Raw genomic sequence first — 23,896 nt, 5'->3', positions numbered from 1 at the left:
GGCTTACGAGTTGAAATTCAATCCCAAATAGACACAGCAGCGCTCAGCCTTCGTGGTGAGGAAGAGAGCAGGACAGGTCACAGGAGGAAAGGTTCCTAAGATGACAGCAAAATTTAAGTGGACTTGCGTACATGGCGGAAGGAGGGGCAGGACAGAAGGGGAAGAAGCCCCCAGGGCTCACGGCACAACCAGAAGCGACAGCAGTTCAAAGAAAATACACCAGTTTTAAAGGCCAGATGCACCTCCTTGCTAAAACAAAAACAAACAAACAAACAAACAAAAAAGCTAAGAGAAACTACTGTGCCATTCCAGAAGCCCTTATTTTCCTTAGACCTGGAGCTTCAATGAAAGGAGGAAGCTCTCCTTAGCAGGCAAGCTTCGCATCTGGACCCAAAGGCAGCAGACCAAGCGTTTGGAAGAGGTGACGTGGTAAGGAGTCACTGTGCCAGCACGTGAGAGCCAAGAAATGACACACAAACTCACTGACAGAGAGATTGAGAAGGGAAAGAATTGTTTACAAAGAATAAAAGAAAAAGCAGGAGAGGGAAAGAAAATACAAGGTGCATTTTTGAGGGTACAATGTATATACACAAATGGTGTATGTTGCAATATAGGGCAAAAGAAAATAAACCAAGTAGGGACAGAAAAATGGGAAAATAAGAGAAAGGAAAAGCAACAGTTTTCAAATTCACATCTACTCCACGAAATGATATTCCAGCCCTGGCAAGCTTGCACTTAGCTGTGTCATATGCATCCACGCAAGCTGTCCGTGCAACCTCTGCAATAAATCCTGAGCTGCACATGCCACTCACGCACTCAGCTTTCATCCAGCCACAGCTTTTGATTAGTCACTAGAGCAGATATTGTGTCCTGGCCACATGTAGCCTGAAGAAGGGAAGAGAAAGTGAAGGAAATGACTTTTTTTTTTTTTTTTTTTTTTTTTTCCCAGATGTAAGATGCTGAATTCAGCCCCCCAAGAAAACCTTTGAAAAGAACTTGACTGAGTTCTGTGTCCTTGTTAGCAGCCCCCACTCTAGGTCAAAGGACTACATGGCCTATTCTGGCCTTTTGCCCATTGGATTTCTTATTTATAAGAGAGACTGTTCTGCAGCTTTAAAAGAAATATATATAGGAATTGAGCCCTTGGCATTTATGTCTTAGAAGTTTGGGGAACTTTCTGAGTTCTTGAAAAACACTCAATTTTGCTTCTTTCTAGTGCCTCTTAGAAGGGTTATTATTACCAGACACAGTGTTATGACTTTATCTAATCTGTGGTTCTTGAGGAACAGAAAGATTTTGTTACAGTCTCAGTGTGATGGGAGTACATTCACCACAGGATAAATATTACTGGGCCATTTCAACAGCAGAAGGCAACCACTTGCCTATAAGATGTTCTAAACACTTAGAGCTAGGAAGCAAAAAAGCAGATTTAGGGCTCGTTTATTAGAATCACATTTTTCACCACACTTTGTAAATTGAGTATTTTTGCCATAAGAATGTCTGCTACAAACTGAGAAATCCATGCAGTCATTGTACACATCAGCAAATGTACGTACTACATGCATTAACTTGCAATACAAGGCCATTAATCACAGTACAGCCAAGTTCTAAAGCCAAAAAAAGTCAACATCCTGGTTTCTCCAAAAAGCCAAAAACCACAGATAATGTTGACTAATTACAATAACATGTGGTAATGAAGAAGGTTCATTAAAAGTAGTTCTGTCACTCTTTACTCCTAATATCCAGATTTCGGTGTTCTCACCACCAAATTGCCCCCACCTTGGAATTTCTTACTGGAAGAAGGCTGTCACAAACACACCATCTGCAGGGAGGGCAAGGCAAACTACCTGCCTATTATTATGACTTTCTCTTAAGTAGGAAAACTCATTCATAACATGGTATCTATAAAGCATCGAGAGAACTATTTGACTCTAAAACAACACGGGGACAATTCCAGGATCTCTCCTAAGGAAGCACAGCAGCTGGACAATGTGGTAATACAAACCGTGCAACTATCGTCCTCTCTGCACAGGCCAAGAGAGATGCTCTTGGCAATTTTATTTCTTATTCAATTACCATTTCAGTCCGAAATAAATGAATCTACTTCTGGAAACTCTGCAACAAACCCTTCAAGTCCTTCACTATCACCGATGAGTTGGCATGAGCCCTAACAGAAACACAGCAGGGAGTTTTCCTGAGTATACTGGAGTTCATTCCTCCTTGCCCTCCTTCAGTGATGGCTGAGACCCTCACCAGTTTCATAGCTTCCATACCTCTGCTACCATACCCTGAAGAAAAATAAGCTGCCCACATAACCTCTGCTCAAAGGCTTCTTTCAGGATGCAGTTTTTGCCCTTGACAACATGGCAGCTGCCTGCCATCTCTGGAAGAAGGAACAGCCAGCTCGCTGCCAGCAAGAGAACACTGATTTAATTCACACTGGAATTTTACCAATTCTGTCTTGTCAGTAAATTTTAATAACCTGCCCTAATAAGCCCAAGATGTTAATCTACTAGAATGTACCTGTTTTTAACCTGCCAATATTTTTTTGCATTGCAAGATCACCTAGAAGTCACACCGTAAAGTAGTTTCCATTGTTCCAGCCCACTTCATTTCTTGCAAATAGAGTAAGTGACAAGATCTGTCCAATACAGGTTGCAATCTTAAAAAAATTAAAAATAAAATCAATTTTTTAAAGATTGTGAAGTTTTGCCTTTCGCTGACCTGAGGGAAGAGGGACAAAGCAGTATCAAGAGGAGGACACTTTCTTCTAATATGTTTCCAGGATGCTTTGGAGAACTGCCATGTATCAGCTAGTCATAAATAGGTCTGCATGGAGCACACAGGCTCCCCAAAGTAAAGGCTCTGGTCAACAAAATAGCAGTAGGCAAACTGCAAGAATGCAAGAGTTTCTTTCACAACACTGAGAAGCCTTTTATCAGCTCTTTACCTCTCATCTCTCACCCTTCTAGCACGCTGTTCCCTCCAGCAATGCAGAATTTGCCATCAATCAACCCAAAAGGCAACAGCAACTTGAACAAGCAGAGCCTCTGACACTGATTGAGGAGAGGCAGAGTCTGCCAGCACAGCACATCAGCAGGACAGACAAGGAGACACACAGTGAAGAGGAGAAAACACAGGAGGAGGCACGGGAGACAAGAGAACCCATCTTGCCTACAGCAATGCCTGTTTCCTGGTGGAAGCACAACAAACAGATCTGTGCATCACAGAGGGGCAGAAGTGACGCACCAGACCTGAATATTTCCCATCTTATAGGAAAAAGGAGATTAACCAGTTCCTCTCCCCACCCAGAAAACCCTGAGTGAAGGTAAATGGAGAAAAGACAGAAAGTAGGTTTCATGAAAAAAATGCTTCCTGGCAGCATCTAAATTCAAACTTGCTTTTGGGAATGACACCTCAGCTCCCAGCCTAGATTAAGGATTCGATCCTTCTAAACAAACTTGCATTTGGCATCTGTTTCTCCTCTCTTTTCATTCAATTCTGAAATAACCATAATGCCAGTACCCAGACCTTATAAACAGGCTTGACTACCTTCAGCCTCTACCTCTGCTCCTCAGCTCTGAATTTTCCATTACTTGTTGAAATACACTCCTGGAAATAGTCTGGCAAACAGAAGATACAAAGAGTAACTTCCAAATGGACACCTCTGCCGGGCAACAGCAATAAGGACTGGAAAGAACAGCATTCAGACCATCTCCTGGTTTTCAGACAATCAACAGATTATAGGTTGCAATAGGCTTTGATACCAAATAAGACTATTTTCAAGAGATAACTTTTCCTTCATAGAACTGTTTTGAAATATATTCTAGTCTCGGTTCGATATTATTATATTTATTAGAAAAGTGTTAGTATTAGAAAATATATCGTAAACTGCTACATTTGTGGAGCACCAAGAAATAGACTCATATAGTTTGGGTAATATCTGAATTCAAAATACTTTATTTCTGAGAAAGTCAGCTTCTTTAGGGGTATATGGAGCATATATTTTTAATATGTTTCTTCAGGGGAACATGAAGCATATAAAAATGCTATAAAACTACTCTGGCAGCAGAGCTGCCCTCTGCACATGTCCAATTCAGTCAGCTGGCATTACTGCATTGCTCAAACTTTCTGAAGCATTACAAACGGTGGGGCTTGCACACTTCTGATACTGCTGACATGTGAGCACTTACGTTGTCTCAAATGGTGGAATCGAGTGTGTTTCCCAGTGCCCATCCCAGCCACGTCCCAGTCCCAGCCTGAACCCAGACCCAAAGCCAGACCACCCCTTCCCAAGACTTCTGTAGAAAGAAAACCGAGGAGCACAGATCAAAAAGAAACACGCCATTATCCAAACAGGACACGGTTCCAGTTTATGACATTCAGGGTCAGGGTCACTGCAGCCAAGGACTCCTCTTTGGGTAAAGACCTAAGGGGCAGCTGGGGGTGTGGGGACAGATGACCCGCACTGCTCTGATCACATGTATGCCAAACAGATCAATATCACAAAATACAGCAGCTCTTCCTTTCCCAAACTTCACGCATCTCTTCTATGCTGTCTTACCGAAGGGTTTTATTGCCACAGCCCTTCAGGGTAGGCAGTCAAGCTTTGTGCCTGACACCAGCGAAAGCCCCTGCCACTCCTGCCTGCAGTCGTGGAGGCTGGAGCTCAGCCTGCAGCTCACCTTCAGGAGGGATGGCAGGGAGATGGCTCTGGCTCAGCCATGGTCCTCAGTCCAGCTCTATGATCTGAGTCCCTGGGATTTCTCCTCTCAGCCAGCAGGACAGCGTAGGCAAAGCTCACCACAGAATTAAGCTCATGAAGAAATGCATCGCAGCTTAAAAACGCTGTGTTAAAAAATTGTGTAGCTGATGCCTGGACTCTTCTCCATTTTCTCTCTATGCCTCAGTTCATGATTTTCAGCAAAGGTGAGCATTGTAAATACTAGCTTTCAGAGTCAGAAAATAATCACCAGATAAAATAAATAACTCTGTTACGAATCAGAGAACTAAAAACTGTTTCAGTAATGTCAGCCTACTGCTTCATCTACTGCAAGTCAGCCTAGTGCTGGGAAAATACCAATACAGTAAAAACTGCGCACCTCCATTCCAGCCAAATATATATATAGATATAGATATCACTCACAGTCTGATACATCTTATCACCACAGATATTTGATTGTGGTTATCTCAGAATATTTATGGTAGCCTCGAGAATGCAGGAAGTTCTTTAAAAAAAAAAAAATCACACAATTTGGATCAGTAACAAAAAAATGAAAACATTTTGAAAGAATGACAAAGCACAGGGGAAAAGAACCACTGTGCAGCCAACAGTTTCAAAACCAAACACCCACTCATAACTGGCAACGTTTAAGTTGTAAAGCACAAAAATGCCTGCCCACAAATGACACGTGAACCAAAGGCTGAAACGTGAGCCACAGGGAGGAAAGAGGAAAATGCTTACCTATCGATAGAAAAAGAAGCAATGGATCGAATGAGGGATGCCACTGCTCCGACCTTCGCAGCTTCCACAGCTCCCTGTGATCTGTACCGCACAGTTTCACCGTAAGTGACGAAAGGCTGGTTGTAGACCACAATCTTCCCCTTGGCCTCTTGAGCTCTTCTGTGCAGTTCATCAAAAGAGGCTACCACCATGACTTCCGCTGTAATTCCTGAAAGAACGTATCACAGTGGTTTTAAGCCGCTTTCCTATAACTCTCCTAAAAAACACGGGGTGTGTAGAATACAGGAATTCTGAACCGAAATCTTAGTGGAAAAGGAAGACAAGATAAAAAGCTTCATTGGGGATTGGTACTAAATAGTAACAGCACCCTGAACCAAGCACACGTGCTCTAAGTGCTATCTATCAGGTTGGTCTCAAAACATATCTTGAAGGGCAAGAGGGATACACGGGGGGAATTCTGCTCTCTAAATGTGCTTCAATGCCTCACAGCAATCATTTATAGTACAAAAACATTTGCAAAAGCTGCCTATGGGATTAATAAAAAAGATAGTAATCTTTTCATGGAATTGTTTTGATATGTTGCTAAACAACTTAGCTTAACATCAGACAAATGAAAGCACATAGTTTTAGGCTGAAACACTTCGAAAATGATTAAGTCCATAAATGAAATGAAATTAAGGCTCTACAGTTTCAAAAAAAATGTGTCAGTATGCTTATATGTATCAAAAAAATCTTTGTATTTCATTCAGCAGAATATCACGATTCTACTGCAACCCCTTTGGGGAATTTTCTCAGGAGCTTATCTTTCCCAGCTACGGTACAGGAACACAGCAGGTACATATGGAAAACTCTTCACACGTGGTTAGATCCCACCCAGCTGGTTGTTTGTAATAGCTGGAATAGTTTTAAATTGCTACATTATCCTGCTTGGAAAAAAAACACACAACAAAGGAATTTACACATAACTAGCTTTTCCTCAAGCCAGAGAACGCTCCTAACTTTTCAGAATGTGAATTAAAGAGCTACATTTCACACCATTCAAGAAGTAATTCATTAAAATTACCACTATGCTTAAAATCCAATTTTATTGATCGATTACAGAGATAAGTCGAAACTCCTGAACATTGTGGGCTAGGACTTCTCTTCTAAATATAGAACTAGGAGTGGATGCCTGAAATTTTAGTGTTGTACATCTCACCTAGAAGTCACAAAATACGTCAGCGAAAACTTAAACTAATAACAAAGGTCGAGTGAGGATTTGTTGAAGAAGTCAAACTATCAGGTTTTCAAAAGAAAATGTTCCTCCTTGAAATTCCTCTTTTTTTAATTTTTTTTTTTTTGGTGTAAGATTTGCAGAGTTTTTTAGGCTTGCATTTAGCGCTGCGATACATGAAAAGAACTGTCAGAAAAAAATGGGAAGATCACCTCTCCTGGCATCTGGGTATCCAGCTCGTGGCTTCTTTAAGATTAAACTATAGTGTATTTCAAAACCTTAAAGAAACTGTTTCATACAAGAAGTCTGGTTCCTTACCAGTGCACCACTAAGAGGGCATGAGACATCTACTGTGACAAGAAAGGCCACTGGATTTTAGCTACAGAACTAAGCTAGTGTGAGAGGTGGAAAAATTTTAAGTGAGTAACTATCCAGATTCTTAGCTTTATAAAAAGAGGTGCAGAAAGCCAAACCAAGACTCACCTTCAAACCTCAGTTCAAACCTCAGACTCCGGCTGACTAATGAACTAGGGGTTCACCCACCGACCTAAGGAGCATCCCAGTGACGGGATCATTCTGAGTATGGAGCTGTGCCACTGGAAATAAAGCCAGGTAGCTGCAAAATTTCATTTTCTGCAAGAAAAGCCAAGGTCTCAGTGGGCTGATGCTGCAATCCGTGTTTCACAGCAGCTCTCATAGCAGATGAGTTGCTCACCCCAATGCTCCCGTTGGGTTGTGCAGCACGCGCTGGAGGGGCAGACGTCACGTTCCTGACTATTCGTCAAGGGAAGCAAGGAGTGCAACTGTTCTTGGCAGTGCTTTACTGCATTCATGCACAAACACCCACTCTGGATGGTTTTTAAAGAATGCCACAGACAGCTAGTAACTATCTATAATCCCTATGAAGTGTCACGGACCGGTTCATTTACAGCCCTCCCTAGAAGGCAGGCATTAGGAATTCATGCAGGGAGCCTTACGGGAGCTAAAGCTAAGGAAGAGAGTGCAGAGCTGCAAACTCCAGCCCAGGATCTCTCTACTTCTTAGTGTTCCCAAAGCAGCTAAATAAAGCTGTCCTTTGACAAAGCAGAACAAAGGTTCTCCCTGCAAGTTTAACTTAAATGGCAGCATGCTATACATAAAGCATCAATTACGGTGCTTTCCATAACAAAACAGAAGTTCACTCTTGTGTAACTCCTGACTAATTCAATCTCTCATTTGCATTTTGGTCCCATTTTATACCATTTCAGCCTCATCTATTAGAGTGACAAGAACAATGTTTGTTTTAAATAAATACGTGAACACACACAAACCACCCTAAGACCCCCAGTGCAAAGGCTGAAATGAAGGAAAAAGCCTAACAGTTTTTCCCAAAGGACAGAGAATTATTGCTTTTAAAAGAGAAACGCCTCACCTTACTGAGCCTTTAACCAAACTAACCAAACTCTTCTAGCATCTCCCACCAATTCAGTGCCTCGTGGCTCTGCTTCCCAAGTCCAATGCTGTTCTTTCTTACTCTTATCAGTACCTGACCCAGAGCTTGGCTGCGTGCTGTTGAACAGAAGTGTTCAGAAAATCCATGTAAGGAGGGAGCTGAACTGCCTGTTTACTTAGGCAAGATACAGAGATTATAACTTGCACTGTCCAGGAGATTGATAACGTTTGGTGAATTAGCTAAGCAAAGGGCCCAAAGCCTAGAGGACAGAATTATGAGCATGGCTTGGCTGACTGTATGAAGCTGAAGACTGTTTAGTTGTTCTTGCCACATCAAATACTACACATGTTGTTGGCTTGGGCCAGGCAGATGAAGAATCCAGGCAGTACTGTGGCTTTCCTCTCGTTTCTTGTATTAAACAGTGCATTGCACCACTCCGTTTCTGAGAATTAAAGTACAGAAAAAGTGTTAATGGTGAAAACAAGCAGGCAACCAAGCAGAATTTCAACCCTGGCCTTCAGTAGGGCCAACTTTTCAAGCATTTGCTAGGGGAAATCCCATGGGACAAGGTACTTGAAGGAAAAGGGGCCCAAGATAGCTGGTTGGCGTTCAAGGACTGCTTCTTCTGAGCTCAAACAGAGCATCCCAACAGGTATGAAGTCAGGGAAGAGAGCCAGGAGACCTGCATGGTTAAACAGGGAACTGCTGGGCAAACTCATCTGGATGAGGAGAGTTTACAGATCATGGAAGGAGGGGCTGGCCGCTTGGGAGGAATATAAGGCTGTTGTCAGAGGGTGTAGGGAGGCAACTAGGAAAGCTAAGGCCTCCCTAGAATTAAACCTTGCAAGAGGGGTCAGGGACAACAGTAATCAAACTACAGACTGGTAGTCTCCATCCCTGGTGAGGTGATGGAACAACTTCTATTTGGCATTGTCTGTAGACATATCAAGGATAAGAGGGTCATTAGGGGCAGTTAACATGGCTTCACCAAGGGGAAGTCATGCTTGACCAACCTGATAGCCTTTTATGAGGATATAACCGGGTGGATAGATGATGGAAAGGCAGTGGACGTGGTGTATCTTGATTTCAGTGAAGCCTTTGACACTGTCTCCCACAGCATCCTCGCAGCTAAACTGAGAAAGTGTGGTCTGGATGTCATGAAGACCTAGACTTTGGTCTATTTTCTAAAGAAAACAAAAGTAAAACTACCCTGCAGCAGCACTCGATGTCCACTGTAGTTATGCTCATCATATTAAATGTCTAGGAGAAGGTTTTCTTGGACTCCTGAGAAAAGCAAAGGTTTATGCAGGTTATCACTAAGCAAGGGGGGCTCAGCCAAAAGCTTTCCAGTGGAATGGCTTCCAATGAAGAATGAACTTGCATGTGCAATTCTGTAATAGTAAGCTATGAATGAGAGCCAGTACCTGTCACGTTTTTATGTATTCTTAAAGGCATGTTGCTTGTCAGCTTTCTCCAGGAATTAGTTCAGCTTTCTCAAGAAGTCTCACACAACTCAAGAAGATTTTCAGAAAAACTAACCCAAATTCTGTGTTCACAATGAACTCATCAACCTAAGGGTTGGTGTCAAGGTGAAGCAAATGAAAGATTCACGTCATTGCATTCTCTCCTCCCTCAAAAACAAATCTGAAGAGGAGGGCTTTTATCAGCAAGAAAGATTTTGTAAAATCTGAATATACTTTTGGAAAATGTGACCTCACCTACTCTGTGGAACAGCAAAGAGAATTACTTCATGAAACTAAAATTACATAGGAGAGTTATCCAAAAGGATATGAGGCTATGCAGCTCTGATGCACGGCACAGAGACTAAATATACTACTCAGTTCTTGAAGAAGAACACGGAGAAAAATAAACACTACATAAGAATTACATTTTCGACAAATATGAGTTACAATTTCCAGCAAGTACTGGATCTCATTACAGCAGTTTGGTTCCAATAACGTGTAGCTTACTGTGCAGCAGTAAATGCCAGCAGCCAGGGGGCTGGATCCGACCCCCAGCACCACGCCGTGGAAGCCAGCCAAGCCGGGCAGTAGATGCAGGGAGGGCTGTATGGTAGCGCTGCAGCATCTGCTGCTCCCAGGAGCAGCCCTAAACGGGACACAGGCTTGCCACACAACCTGTGGGGAGTCTGGATCCTGTTCCTGGACGCCTCACACTACTGGTGCATGATTTTCCAAATGCACAGGATACCCATGGGAGGGAAGGTGACAGCACCCCGCTGTGCATGCGCTTCCCCTTGCACTCGGAAAATCACACACCATTAGTGTAAGGCAGCCTGGGCGTCCCAGCTTGGAGATAATCACCCTAAATTCAGCCACATTACAAAGGGTCAAGACCTGAAAATCCAATTTTCTGCTGCTGCTGGTCTATACAGTTCATTTGAATATTCATTAAAGCAGGGACTGGAAGCCACGTCCTTCCCAGACAGCACGCTCACCTCAAAACCACAGAGTACTCCCACTCTCTAAATCTTTAAAATGCCACTGGAATAGCTTTCAGCCCAGATGCCAGGCCACTGAACACCACAGCGTCTAAGGTCTTTAATGGACATGATCTTTCACATTCCAAGAAAAATAGCAGTGTAATTATCATTCTGCAAATAGCATTGCTCTAAGCAATAATAATAATAAAAAAAAAACAATCCAGGCATCCAATATTTAGGCTCACAGCCTCAAAATGAAATCTCAATCCTACACACAGAAAAACAGGGAGCCACTGAACGCAGAAGGAGAGCTTTGCCTTGCCCTGTTCACTCTTCTTTATGACTCTTTCCACCCTGTGCTTGTAGGCACTGAAGCCCTCATCAAAGTGGGTACCGTGCTAAGTTCATGGGTGGACTTGATGATCTTAGAGGTCTTTTCCAACCTAAATAGGTCTATGATTCCACCCTTCCTCCAGAAGAATGTCCTCTCCCAGTAGATCAGTGGTCACCTAAGATGTTGGCATCTCAAGGTTAATTCTTCTGTTACACATTAAAATCAACTCTTTTTTTGGCCTTTTGTTCATCCAGCTGGATTCCCTAATCCACATCACCACTGAGAAACAAAAAAGGAGGGTCAGCACGAGGGAAAAATACATCAGACAGGACTGGGGCCAGACCACTTCTTTCAGCAGCATCCCTGGCTTAAAAAGACTGTGAGCCTACGGCAACACCACACTCCTTCAACAGCTCCGTGACACATCACCATCCCTATTTCATAAGTAACAGGAGGGAATTATATTCTTATTATGTAAGTGGCAAAACTCCCACCACCTTCTGCAAGAGCAAGACTGGACCAAATGTTGTTGATAGTTAAACAAAAAAATCCCACGACTCTAACAAACAAACTGGGAGAAAGTCTGCCAATACATCATTTTTATATTCGGGTTACTTCAGTTTCGCTGCAACAAACAGTACATAGAAACCAGAGGATGTTCCTTCTAGGGGAGGCGTTTAGGGCAGGCTGCATTCTGGGGTTTATTCTCCTTGTCAGTATTTCTTTAAACTGAAATGTCAGAGGCAGACATCCATCAGGAAAAATAATGTGCATTTTAGAACACATGCAGAAAATATGAATTCTTTGATACTTTATGGTCAAACATCTGCTGAACTACTAGTTTTCCTCAATTATGGGATACTCAAAGCAACAATTATATCTGTTTTCCTCAGAATTTGGGGGATATAATCAGAACTACCAGAAATCAACACAGCCTCTCTATATATATCTGTATGTTTTGCCAGTGTTGAAACACTGGAAATGACAGAAGGACTTTGACTAAATATGGTAAACCTCTAGTTTCTCAGCCCCCTAAACTGAGCGCTTTCTAACATTTAATCCTGTTTGTTACCTAGGAATCTGTTTCTTCGAGGCGGTGACCATTTTCAGTCTCAGATGATTTCTGCAAATCCAGGTCACTCTGCATTTCACGTTTCTCTTCTCCCTGTCGCTACGACAGCCATGAAAGTTACTCCCTCCTTGTAATGAGATCAAACTAAGAGAGAGCTTTCTCTCTGACCCAACACCTTCAAATCTTGGGATGCACTACAAGAGAACATGGTTTTTCCTCTTAAATAAAAATTCTCATCTTTTTCTGTCCTGCCCTTTTTGCTCTGTTGGAAACTTGTCATCCTGGCATGTCGGCCAGTGCTGAAGAAGAAAATATGGCAATGTGGATTTTATCCACACGATCACAAGGTACCAAAAAGCCTCCTGCACATCATCAGAACCGCTCCAACTTTGAGCTAGCCAACCAGATGTGTGCCAAACTCCTATCTGGACCAAAGTGGTCAAATCCAGGCAAATCCAAGAAAGTGGCAAAGCTCTGTCCACGTCCCATAAGGTTTTCAACCTCACAGGGATGGGTTAGATAAAAAAACCTGCAGGAATCGAGACACTCCGTGTATCCTAGAGTCAACCCTGGCTCAGGCTCCAAGGCTAAAATACTGCTACTATTAAGGGCATCCTGTTTCTGCCCCAAAGTATCAAGGATTTTTTTTTCCACATGCTCACAGCGTACGCCGAAATGGAAAGTGAGCAGACCTAGTGTGTGCTCTGGCCATTGGGTCACTCTGAGGAAAGACGGGCTTGAGTTTCCATAGAAGAGAAAATAAAATAAACCCTGAATTTCCAGCATCCAAAGCCAGGTTTCTAACCACTGTTACGCTACTGCCATTTTAATAAAGAGCCCTTCAGACTGCTAGCAGTAGGAGCAGAGCTCTGCGGGCACAGTGGGGCCGCGGAGTCCAGCATGAAGCACTCATCACAACCGGGGAGAAGCAGCTTTTAAAACATCTGCCAATGCTTCCCATTATCTTAGCTCATCAGCTTTCAAGACTGGTGGCACGTAATGGGAAGGGAGGAATTTAGGGCATGGCTGAGAGGTTGAGAAAGCAAGAAATGGTCTCCTCTGCCTGCCACTGGGTCCCTCGCCTTGTTTTAACCCCATCCTCGGATCCTGAAGGACACAAAGTCCGGCCAGTGCTGTCCTCTGGGTGCCAGCAGGGATCAGTAGTGTAACGGAAGGGATCTGTCAAGGCTCCACAGGCAGTGCTTTGTAAACTGAGGGGTCTGAAACACATCTCAGTTGGAGTAATGCGGTTAAAAAAGCACGACCACCACCGAGCTAATAACAAACACCTCTGGGATTACCTGTAGAGTCCGCTCTGGGTGCAGCTCTGATGGGTGCCTGCTCCCCTGGGCACCAATGGCCAGATCTGACAGCTAATCCTCAGCCTTTTCAGCATCCCTCTGGCACAGCTCGGCCCTGCAGCAGCGCATCTCCGCGCTGGGATCCTGTGCAGCAACAGCAGCGCAAAGCCAGGACAGGCCGCGTTAAACATCTTGTATCGAGTTGCATTATTTTGATTACAGGGTGACTCACATTCCCACAGCTTCTTGGCTAAAACAAGAGAAACCAGTGCTGATGATATTCCCTGACTGAGGGAAATGGTTCAAATATTTCATAATGCAATTCAGAGCAGCCGCCTAGCCCTTTTTCTCAGGAACAGGGCAGGGTGACAACCGCTGGTCAGAGCAGAAGGCACGGACCTGGGAAAAAATTCCTCAGAAGCGATGAAGTGGCCATTTTAGAAGTCAAAGCACATAGATTTTAGTCCGTGTTTGGGATGAGTGTGAGATATAGGGGCCTTCTGAGCAGCACACATCCCAGGTCTCTGCCCGGGCCTTTCCGTCCAGCTCGGCAGGAGGAGTGAGAGCCAAGAGCTCACTGGGGACTGGCAACCTTGCGTGCCCTCCTCCTGCACCAAAACCTGTCACAGCTCGACCAGAGAAGGATGAGACCAGAAGAAATCTCAACAGCCACAAACAGAAAGGTAGACGGTATGTAAAAGGGAAGTAATTCAGGCAAGGTGATTCCATCAGGCATGAGGAATGATCCACCACTTGCACAACACCAGAACACCATTTTAATTTCAGCTTCCCTTTTAGGAAGCTTAGAATAGGAGTGGAACGGATGCAAAATAAGCTGTAGATTCAACCTGTGCTGTAAACACTCTCCTGTCAAAGCACCAAGCCTTAGACATATCGTGGGATAGGCAGATACTGTTAAATGTTTTAGTTGGTTTGCATTTTAGGCACATTTACCTCAATATGCAGAAATACCTCTGACAAAACTTAAAGGAGGAGCTTCTCAGAGCAAGTAAAATTTATTCCAAATATATCTTAAACTTCTCTGGTTTCATTTGCTTTATTTTGAAGGGCTATACATTTTTTCTAAACCAAACAGCTTCTATACATGATTTGTTTCATCTCAGACAGAAGGCTCACTATCAGAAAAACTTACAGTTTCTAACAAAATATGAGCATGATGTTACCTTCTATGTCCTAAACTAAATTTATTTTCTCGTAAAGGAACACAAATGCTATTGAAGCCACCTGGGAATAAGACTATTATTATTTATGCAGAGCAGTCACAGGAGAAGGTTGCCATCCAGCCTCTACGCAGCAATCCTGAGCAGGCCCCTCACTGATATGCACAAAAAGAGAACCTTCCAAATTTGTTCGTTATCAAGCAAGGTAAGATTTTGGGGCTCAAAACACCTGAGTTTTGCTGAGCCCTAAAGATCATTCTTGTTCCTCAAGTAACACGCCATGTGTGATCTACTAAAAGGCGGCAGGTTGCCTTTTGTACTTTCTGCAGCAGGTGCCAAAGATGTCTCCATACGACAGAGAATGGAAAAAAAGAGGGAGGAGGTGTGGGGAAGGAAAGGACAAACAGATTCCGATCGCCACACTTAGCAAGGGGCTCGCACTTCCCAAGCTCAGCATGAGATTCTCCTCCTCTTCCTGCTGTCTTGTTTGCTGCCAGAGCTGAGTGCTGAGCTTGGCAGGGCAGAGCGTGGCAAGAAGAGCAGAAATCACTCGTCAGCTCAGCACCCCACGGAGAGAGGGACTTTCTCTGGCCAAAAAGAAAAAGAAGGGCCAGAGAAGCCCAGATCACAAAACGAACTGCCCACCCTCCTCAGCAGAGGAGCAGAGTGTTTGTGAGCAAGGCTCAGCAGCATTAAAGGTTATAGATCTAATGGAGGGTTCAGGAATCAGCTGGAATTTTACAGTTCAGCCAAACCGAACCCAACCAAACTGCATCATTCACAACCACGTCAGACATCAAAATCCCAGAAAATCAGCGTCTTGTCTTACAGAGCTATTATAGCCGGAAGAACACTTCAGTTTGTTAGGGGTATGATGCAGTTTGGTGTTAAAAAGCTAGTGATACTTAATTCCAAATGAAACATCACCTTCTGGAGGAGTGGCAACACTGCTCCCAAGTCCCAGAACAGCGATGCTGTGGTTCCTCGGTTCCAGCATCACGGCAAACTCTTCTCCTCTTTCCCAGTGAGGCACTTTCACGGGCTCCAGGTGCACATTTTCCAGCCCGTCTTTCTGCAGGGCACTGAACATATACTGGATGGCTGCATCTAGATTTTTCGAGCCGCTGAGTCGAGGTCCTACGGTATCAGCAAAAACCGCTAACCTTTCGTAGGATCTGTTCTGCGCTTTCCCATGAACAGCAAGATCAATAATAGCTTTAGCAGTATCAGAATAGCCGGCTATCTCATTTTTAATATCTTCAAATGTTCTTGGGTGACTGCCATCTCCGCGCAGAGACTTGCCAGCATATTGTGGTAATAAACTCATGAAAAATATTAAGGATAGGTATTTCATTTTTTTCCCCTCTTTTCTTTTCCGCAGATGGCCTGTTGGAAGAGAGAAAAAGAATATTAAAAAACACACGCACACACACAAAAAAAATCACACAGTTATCAGCAATATTCTTTTCTTGTTACTTGGATTGGCAGACAAAGCAAAATGAAAAGAAATCGGTTTATCATGAAAACGCTTTGATCAGAACTGGCAGGAAAGCAGAATCGAATAGAGAACACAATTATTGAAAGCAAATGAGAAAGATACTTAGACAACTGGACACAACCTTTGTTGTGGTCTTCAGAAACGCCTGTGGAATGCAGCATCTCTTTAAATAATCATAGCCTCCCCTGAATAAAAACCCAGCACTGCTTCCATCTGACAGGAGCCCTGTGAGTCCCTTCTGCTGGAAGCAGGATTTGCCAGAAGTGCTGAACTGGATGTCTTCGCACAAAACATCTGGACAAAACCATTCCTTAAACCATTCATGAATAAAACGCCTTCTTAATCTCTATCGTCACACTCAGGAAAGCACTTTCTCTTGTTCTAGAAAGACGTCAAAGGAATTTAGGCCCAGTGCTCCCCCTGAAGAAAGTATTCACTTCTCCAGTGCAGAAATAATTATGAGAGAAATAAAATTTCTTATTAGCTGGTGTATCTCTTCAGGACTGATGCCAGCAGCACTGTAGAGAAGTGCAAAGCCAGAGGCATTGATTCCGTGCTGAATACCAAAAGTAAGCTTTGTTAACTTTATAGTGTATCCATTTTATCATTAAAAGTTTTCATTTTTAATTTTTTTTTTTTTTTTTAATTTTCAATCCTCTAAAAATAAGATGGTTTATCTGCACTTCATCTGTAGTAACTGAACTGAGAAAAAAGCCTCTGGATCAGCTGGAGTAGCTGCAAAGCTCTTTTACAACACTCAAATCATGTCCATCCAAACCCAAACCATAAAGGTCTTTACTGATATACACAAAAGGAAATGCCATTGTTTCATTTTCCTTTGAATTTACATCAGGCTGAAATCTGCACGTTAAATGTTAGTCTTTAACACTAAACACCTAAAACCAAACCCTAAGAAATAAGGCCCTTCAATCAGTCCTATCCCTGCAGCTACCAAGAAACTTAAAAAATAGTGACTGGTGACAGCCAGGGAAGTGACAACTACGAGTAGGCAGAGAAGATTTTCTTTCCTATTTGCATTCAGTTAGTATTTCTGGAGAGTTATACCCTTCGTTTTATAAACACTGACCCGAGGACTTATGCTAATATACTCAACTTGTGGTTGTGGTTCCTGATGTTGCAGGCATCCAGTACAAAAGCAGGGTGCAGGCTGTGAGCGTGTAAGCATATATCCATGTATTTGCACATATTATATCCACATAGGACATTCTCACACGTTGTCCCAAGAAAACTGGTCTTTATTTCCAGAGCAGTCCACACTACGGGAGCTTTAAGGGAGAGCATCGCTTCCCAGCCGTTTCACAGAGTAGGCAAATTTCACAAATAACTTTGTAAATCAAAATGTCAGAAAGGAGCAGAGTGTTTGTCCTGTTCGACCCCCACAAAACACCAATTGCAAGATATTCTTGAATCAGCTCCCACTACCAAAAGCCACAGACAAGCCAGCGGCCAAGCCACTGCTTGAAAGAGCAGAAATGAGCACACCAGCTTCGTGCCCCAGGGAGAGCACACCACAATTGTGCCCAGAGCCTCTGCAAGCTCTGCTCTGAATGATCTAAGCTAAGAAACTACCTCTCTGCCTATGGTTGTTAAAATGAAACACAAATAGCTGAACTGGGTTGCTCAAGAAGTTTATTCTGGGCCATTTTCCAGCGTTTGCTATAAATAAATGAATAAAAAGAAGCCTTTGAAACAATGAAATGACCTCAACATACAATGAATTCTGACATCGCAGCTAATACATGTCGTGTCCCATTTCCTCCCATCCTTTCTTAGTTTCGGTGTATTTACATTTCCACCTAGAAATCTTTGTTTTGGTCTAAATTTTAGGAGCTACTCCTTTGTCTTCCCCTCTTTCCAGAAAAACTGTGAGATAAACAAGAATCTAGGAAACGCAGATGTAAGTTTGGTAGTTTGTACAGTGGCCACTTCTGATTTTTTTCTCATTTTTTGTATTCACCTTGTTCTTCTGAAGAAGCTTCACCTTCACAGTGACAGAGCATGCTAGGAGAACCCGAGCTATCAACCACAGTGAAGAGTCCAGTTGGTAGCAGTCCCTACATACTGCTATGATAAACCACATGTAACTTTAAAGCATAACGTCTGGAAAGTGAGGGAAGTACCACACAACTGCGGGATGGTGACACTGTGATGGACCCTTGGAGGCCATCAAGTCCACCAAACCCAAAGAGTTGGTATCCATCGCAGTGAACTACTTCATCTCCATGACACCGACAGGATGACAGCCCTGCACCTGCACCCCAAGAAACAGGGCAGACCCACCAAGTATAAATTCATAAGGTACCATCTTAACTACCAGCTGGCACAATACGACAAGTCTGTAGAATTAAAACACAAAAAGAAAAAAAACATTAAACCACACTTCCAGGATTCATTGGAATCCTGGAAATCGACGGAAGCAAAATAAAATAAAATACAAATGTACACAAGACTTTTGGAGCCACCAGGCCTTTCACAGGCCTTTACGGGCCTTTTCACAAAAAACAAGTTACGATAATATTAAGAGTATTAATACAAGAGTATTAAGCTAGTCTCCTGAACTACTCAAATGTCTCCTAAACTTGAGATGGAGGCAGGAAAAGATTCTTCATGGTGAAGTGCTGTTTTTCTAAAGGAACAGAAATTACAAGGGTGGTGAGGCCCTGGCACAGGCTGCCCAGAGAAGCTGTGGATGCCCCATCCCTGGAGGTGCTCAAGGCCAGGCTGGATGGGGCTTTGGGCAACCTGGGCTGGTGGGAGGTGTCCCTGCCCATGGCAGGGGGGTGGAATTAGATGATCTTTAAGGTCCCTTCCAACCCAAACCATCCTGTGGTTCTCTGAAGTCACCTACAATCTTACCCACGAACAACAAAGCGCAGATCTCCTCTCTCACTGTGAGAAGACAGGGCAAAAGTCTTACACCAGCAGGAGCAGAAGGCTCCGGGGCTATCTCAGGACACTGACAGAGAACTGTAAAAAGCCTGTGACAGTCTGAGTTACTGCCTATTTGTGGTCACACTACACAGAGAGAGCATTGGTGTATTTTTATTGCTAAGCTCTGTACTTTCCCCATGCTCCTTCCCTTTGGACCAGTTAATTACATGCTCGCAGACATCCTCTGCAAGAGACATCAGTAATTTTCTCAGGGTGACCATGCTCCTTCCCTGATTTTTGCCAGACTCATCATCCACAAAGAAATAAGCAAGATAATCTGATTTTTGCCGAAAGACAAAACCTTGCTGAGTGGAGTAAGACAACAATTTTGTAGAATTAGTTTCAAAAATTTTAAATTTGGGCTTTTGTTTGTTTAAGGGTCTGAAAATCTACTAGACAGTGCTGATGCACTTAAGCTGTTAAACGGAGAACACTGGGGGATTTTTTAATTGGCATTTAAAACCTCAAAGAGCCCCGAGCTACCAACTTCATGCATTTTTTTTTTCAATGGAGAAATAAAAACACGGTTATCACATTCTCCTTAACTAAGAAACATTTCCTTTGCTCTTCCCGGCCTCGTTCAAAACCAGCAGCATCCACACTCCAAAGGCTGCCCCAAAGGAGCTGCATTTAAGAGCCGCTCTTCTTCCAGGAAATTTCCTCTTGGACAGCAATACAGGAATTGCTCCACTGCTAATTCAGAGAGAGAACAGCTCATCTTCTCATCTCAGTCTCTGCAGCATCAAGTTTGTCACCCCTGTGAGTCAGCTGGGAAAAGAGCACAGGTTTTTGCACATTTCACTAGCAAACGAACATCACCATGCCAGCCAAACTCAACATATAAAAATAAATAAATAATAGGATAGACACAATTTTTCGATGCATTTAATCATTCATTGAATGTTTTTGGTAAAACTTTAAAGTAAAGTGAGATAGGAAGGAAACATTTTCAGGAAGTACTGTCCTTTCTCGCAGCCCTATTAATGCAACTCATTCTGTGGGTCTTTAGTGCAAAATAAGCATTTTCTAAAGTATGGTTAAGCATCTGGGATTCCCCTTTCCCTTCCAGCAGGCAAGGATGCTCAACAGAGTGTTCCTGTTAAGCTTCCTCTACTTTATTTCCCTGACCTTGCAAACCCTGCAAGCATGGCAAGGAAACACAAGGGGCCCGTTCCAGCCATGCCCACGGTTTTGTTAGGGTCTGCTAAAAAGTGAAGCTCTCAAGAAGGTGTGAAACCTACAGCTCCCACCTTTCACTCCTTGAGATGGACTTCAGATTGCTGGCATGTGAAGCAAAACTGGGAGCCACCACTGCTCTTGCTGCCATTTTGAGCAGAACTGAGAGTCGTTCGCTTATTAGGCACTGCAGGTTGATGAAAGGTAAAAAGGTTTCATTTCTTTTAGCTTCAGGTGGAATGGATAGTGGGCATCCAGACATGGCAGTACCTGGAACCCATATGCAGATTTGTTCTGAATATAGTCTGAGTACAGAGAGAATTCTCTCTGCAAAATCCTAATCAAAAAAATAGGGGAAAAAAGCAAAAGACAATGAGAAAAAGCTGGGAAGCCTTTCAGTGAGAAAGCCCAGAGCAAGGAAGATTTACCCTCAGTGGAGGAGGACCCACTTAGTGAGCACTTAAAACAACTTGGACATCTGTAAATCCACAGGGCCTGATGGGCTGCACCCCTGGTGCTGAGAGCTGGCAGATGTCACTGCAAGGCCACCCTCAGCTGCCTTTGAAAGGTCTTGTCAGCCCTACCTCCAAGAAATAAGATGTCGCCAAGCACAGGCCAGTCGATTCCTGGCAAGGTGAGGGGAGCAGATCCTCCTGGAAACCATTTCCAAACAGATGAAGGACAAGAAGGTGACTGGGAATAGTCATCAGAACCTCCCCAAGGGGAAACCATGCTTAATTGTCCCGATTCTGGGACAAAATGACTGGCCTGGTAGATGAGAGAGGAGCAGCAGATTATCTTGACATCAGTAAGGCTTTTGTCACAGTCTCCCATAAGATCCTCACGGGGAAGCTGAAAAAGTATAGGCTGACCTTGCTTAAGTTGGTGGGTTTGGAGTACATGAGTTCAAGGCTCTTTCAGCCTAAATCTGTGATTCAGAGCATGAGATGAGCCCATAAACACAAGCCGAAAGGACTGAAATATCAGGGGGGAAAGGTTAGAGAAGTAAAAAAGAAATAAAAGGCAGGAATTAAGTGTTTTACAGCTCCAATGAGTAGTATGAGAGAATAAAATGTACAGCATAATGTTTCCTTCTTTGTGCAGACAGTGTAACAGATGCATTTACCAGAAGCTAAGTAGCTACTTTAAAGATGCTCCCACCTATTGACTGATCCATTTGTCCACAGCAAACTGCTGTCTTTGATGTTAAGGGGCAGGATCATTGGAATCTTCATCTTTTGTGGTTTTCTTCTTATATAAAAGAGCTTTAGCGCAACTGATCTGTAAACAGACTACCTACCTTACCTCCATTATCATCATTGTAATACAAATTACTTAAACGTAACAGATAGAAAAGCACAAAAAGGATAAAAAAATAAATATCTCAGCTGAGAACTCCATCTCCAGCAACCAGATAACTGAAAGAGGGGCAGAGGGAACAGATAAAAGGATAAACAAAGCTAGAGCAATGCTTCTGCTCCACTGGGGCATAGTTTTCCCCAAATCCCAGTTGAAAATACAGACAAAAGGATACAGAGAGTTCACAAGAATCGTGATTATGGGAAAGGAGGAAAGAAAACATTAAATCGAGGCTATTAACCACTTAGTTTCCCTCTAGAAAATCTGTAAAATCTGCTAAATCTGTGAAGTATCTATCAGTTTCCCAACCATGTACCATTTGATTTTCCTCCACGGAATGCAGGAAACCTTGAAAACACACGGTAGTTTTGATAACATTAGAACAGACTGAGAAGCCCCAGGGTAACAAACTCACATGCTGCACAGCCACGTCTCATGCACTTAACAGCATCTGAAAGGAAGTTTGTTGTGACAGCCATGGAGTTGGATGGCTGGAAGGCTAGGTGGACTTGCAAAGTGAGGAGGAGATTTCTGCCTAAAAATAAAGTCCCTGAGTTCTTCCATCACTTAGGAAGACAAGGGGAAAAAAAAAAAAAAAAAAAGGCTTTATGATCTTTATGATCTTGAAGAGTGAAGCAGGAAAGCGGACGTTCCTCAAAGATTGCTCTTCCAGAATTGTCAAGACTCCTCATCTGGGAGCACATTTTATTCACAAATTAGTAAGAAAATCTTGGCTTAGGGAACAGACAAAGTTCCCTTTTTTATTACCAAGTCCTTAAAGCCAGCCTTTTTACACCTAAAGCTAAAGAAAGAAAGAAAGAATATAACACAATATGGATACAAGACTTTGAAAACACTGCCAAATCTTATTATACTTGACCATGAAGTCCAGAAAGAACACCAAATGGTGAGCTGTTTTACCTTTGCTAACTCCAGAAGAACTATCCAGATTTACTATGACTCAAGATGCATCCTGAAATCCTTGATAAGCATGGCCTAGTTGTGCATGACCAGGTATGACCAACTAGTGATACTGACGTCCATGAATAGGAAATAAAACAATAGGAAATAAAACATTTAAAGAGGTCTATGGATCAAAACAGAGAAAGTCCAAATCTGCTCAGAGACACGACAGATGTAGCTCCCTGTCTGGCAAAGGAAAACGGGCAAACCATATTTATACTCTGTGTGGGAAGTCCTCCAGCTTAATATAGGAAGGAAGCAGTGAAAGGAACTGCACTTAATTCTTTCTGCACCTCCAAGCCTCAGAATAGCAACAGGTACCTTGATACTCTCAGCAGATGCCGCTAAAATGGAAGAGAGGAACCCCAAAGAGTCACTCCACAAGCCATGTGCAGAGCTCCCTCCCAGCAAAGCTCCAGAAACAATCACTCTGCAACTTCCCTAAGAAGCAGTGGCAGCCAAGACAAAAATTTTAAAAAGGAAAAAAAAAAAAAGAAAGAAATTAGCACAGAACAATGCTTAGGCCATGTAGCAGCTGATGTAATTCTTAATGAGCATTCAAAACACAAACAGTTCACAAAAGGGAGAACATTATCTTTTCAGAGGCAAAAGACAAGAATTCAGTGGGATTTTGAGCTGAGAATAACTGAATAGAGCAGAAACATTCAATGAAAGCAAGACAGCAAGGAAGCAACAATAAAGAAGTACACAATGTTGTTCTTACTCCAGTGTATGCCACAGAATGGAGTCAATGCCAGCTGACAGCATTAAAAGACAATGAGGGGGGCAGATTTTGGACAATTAAATCATAATGTAAGAGAACAGGGATGTAATTAAATTTATCTGGTATTTTGATGCTCAACTTAGGTGACATTTCCTTCAAGCTCGTCAGTATTGTTCTGGTGTAAAAAACAAGAGATGTTGTCTTCAGACACAGAAACACGCACACACACACAAAAAAAGAAGTGCATTCACGCACACCCCTTCCAAGACTAAACCTTAGCGGCCTCTTACTAATTCAGTGAGCCTTTCTTGATTGTGAAGGACCTCTGGACAGACACACATCTTGTATCTTTTCACCAAATTCCTATATAATTGAGACACAAACTTTTTACAGCTGCATGGTGTTCCTTCAGCCCTTGCTACAGGAGAAAAGCACACCCTTTTACCTGAGACAATATAAGCACGGAAATCTTCTCTCACACCCTCTTCTTATTCTCTCATCTAAGAAGATGAGTTAGGCTATGGCAAAGAATGAAGGGACCAAGAGAGAAACAAGGGGCTATAAATCAGGGGTCAGCAAAGACAAGAATTGCCTGTATGGTCTCATACTTCATTACCTATCACCCAACACCCTAAACCAAGCTTCTTTTTGAAAACACATTCAGCAAAACATCTTCTATGCTTCACTTACTGTTAATTACAGCAATTATGATGCTGAATATTTTCCTTCTGAGTTTTTACTAAAAGACAAGCAGATTGCATCTGGCCAAAAGATGAAACCCATC

General features: G+C 42.9%; 1 protein-coding gene across 1 annotated transcript in view; it reads right to left on the bottom strand.

The window, feature by feature from the left end:
* Positions 1-23,896, bottom strand: part of CPQ (carboxypeptidase Q) — a 153,476-nt gene that overhangs the window by 118,485 nt on the left and 11,095 nt on the right. The window contains exons 2-3 of the mRNA XM_084306787.1: positions 15,368-15,826; positions 5,465-5,672 (exon numbers count right to left, since the gene is read on the bottom strand). Coding sequence (XP_084162913.1) covers positions 5,465-5,672; positions 15,368-15,794 — 635 coding nt within the window. The 5' untranslated portion in view covers positions 15,795-15,826. The remainder of the gene's footprint in view (positions 1-5,464; positions 5,673-15,367; positions 15,827-23,896) is intronic.

The sequence above is a fragment of the Netta rufina genome (assembly GCF_964035555.1).
Source record: "Netta rufina genome assembly, chromosome: 2".
NCBI lineage: Eukaryota > Metazoa > Chordata > Aves > Anseriformes > Anatidae > Netta > Netta rufina.
This window is presented reverse-complemented; position numbering and strand designations above follow the sequence as displayed.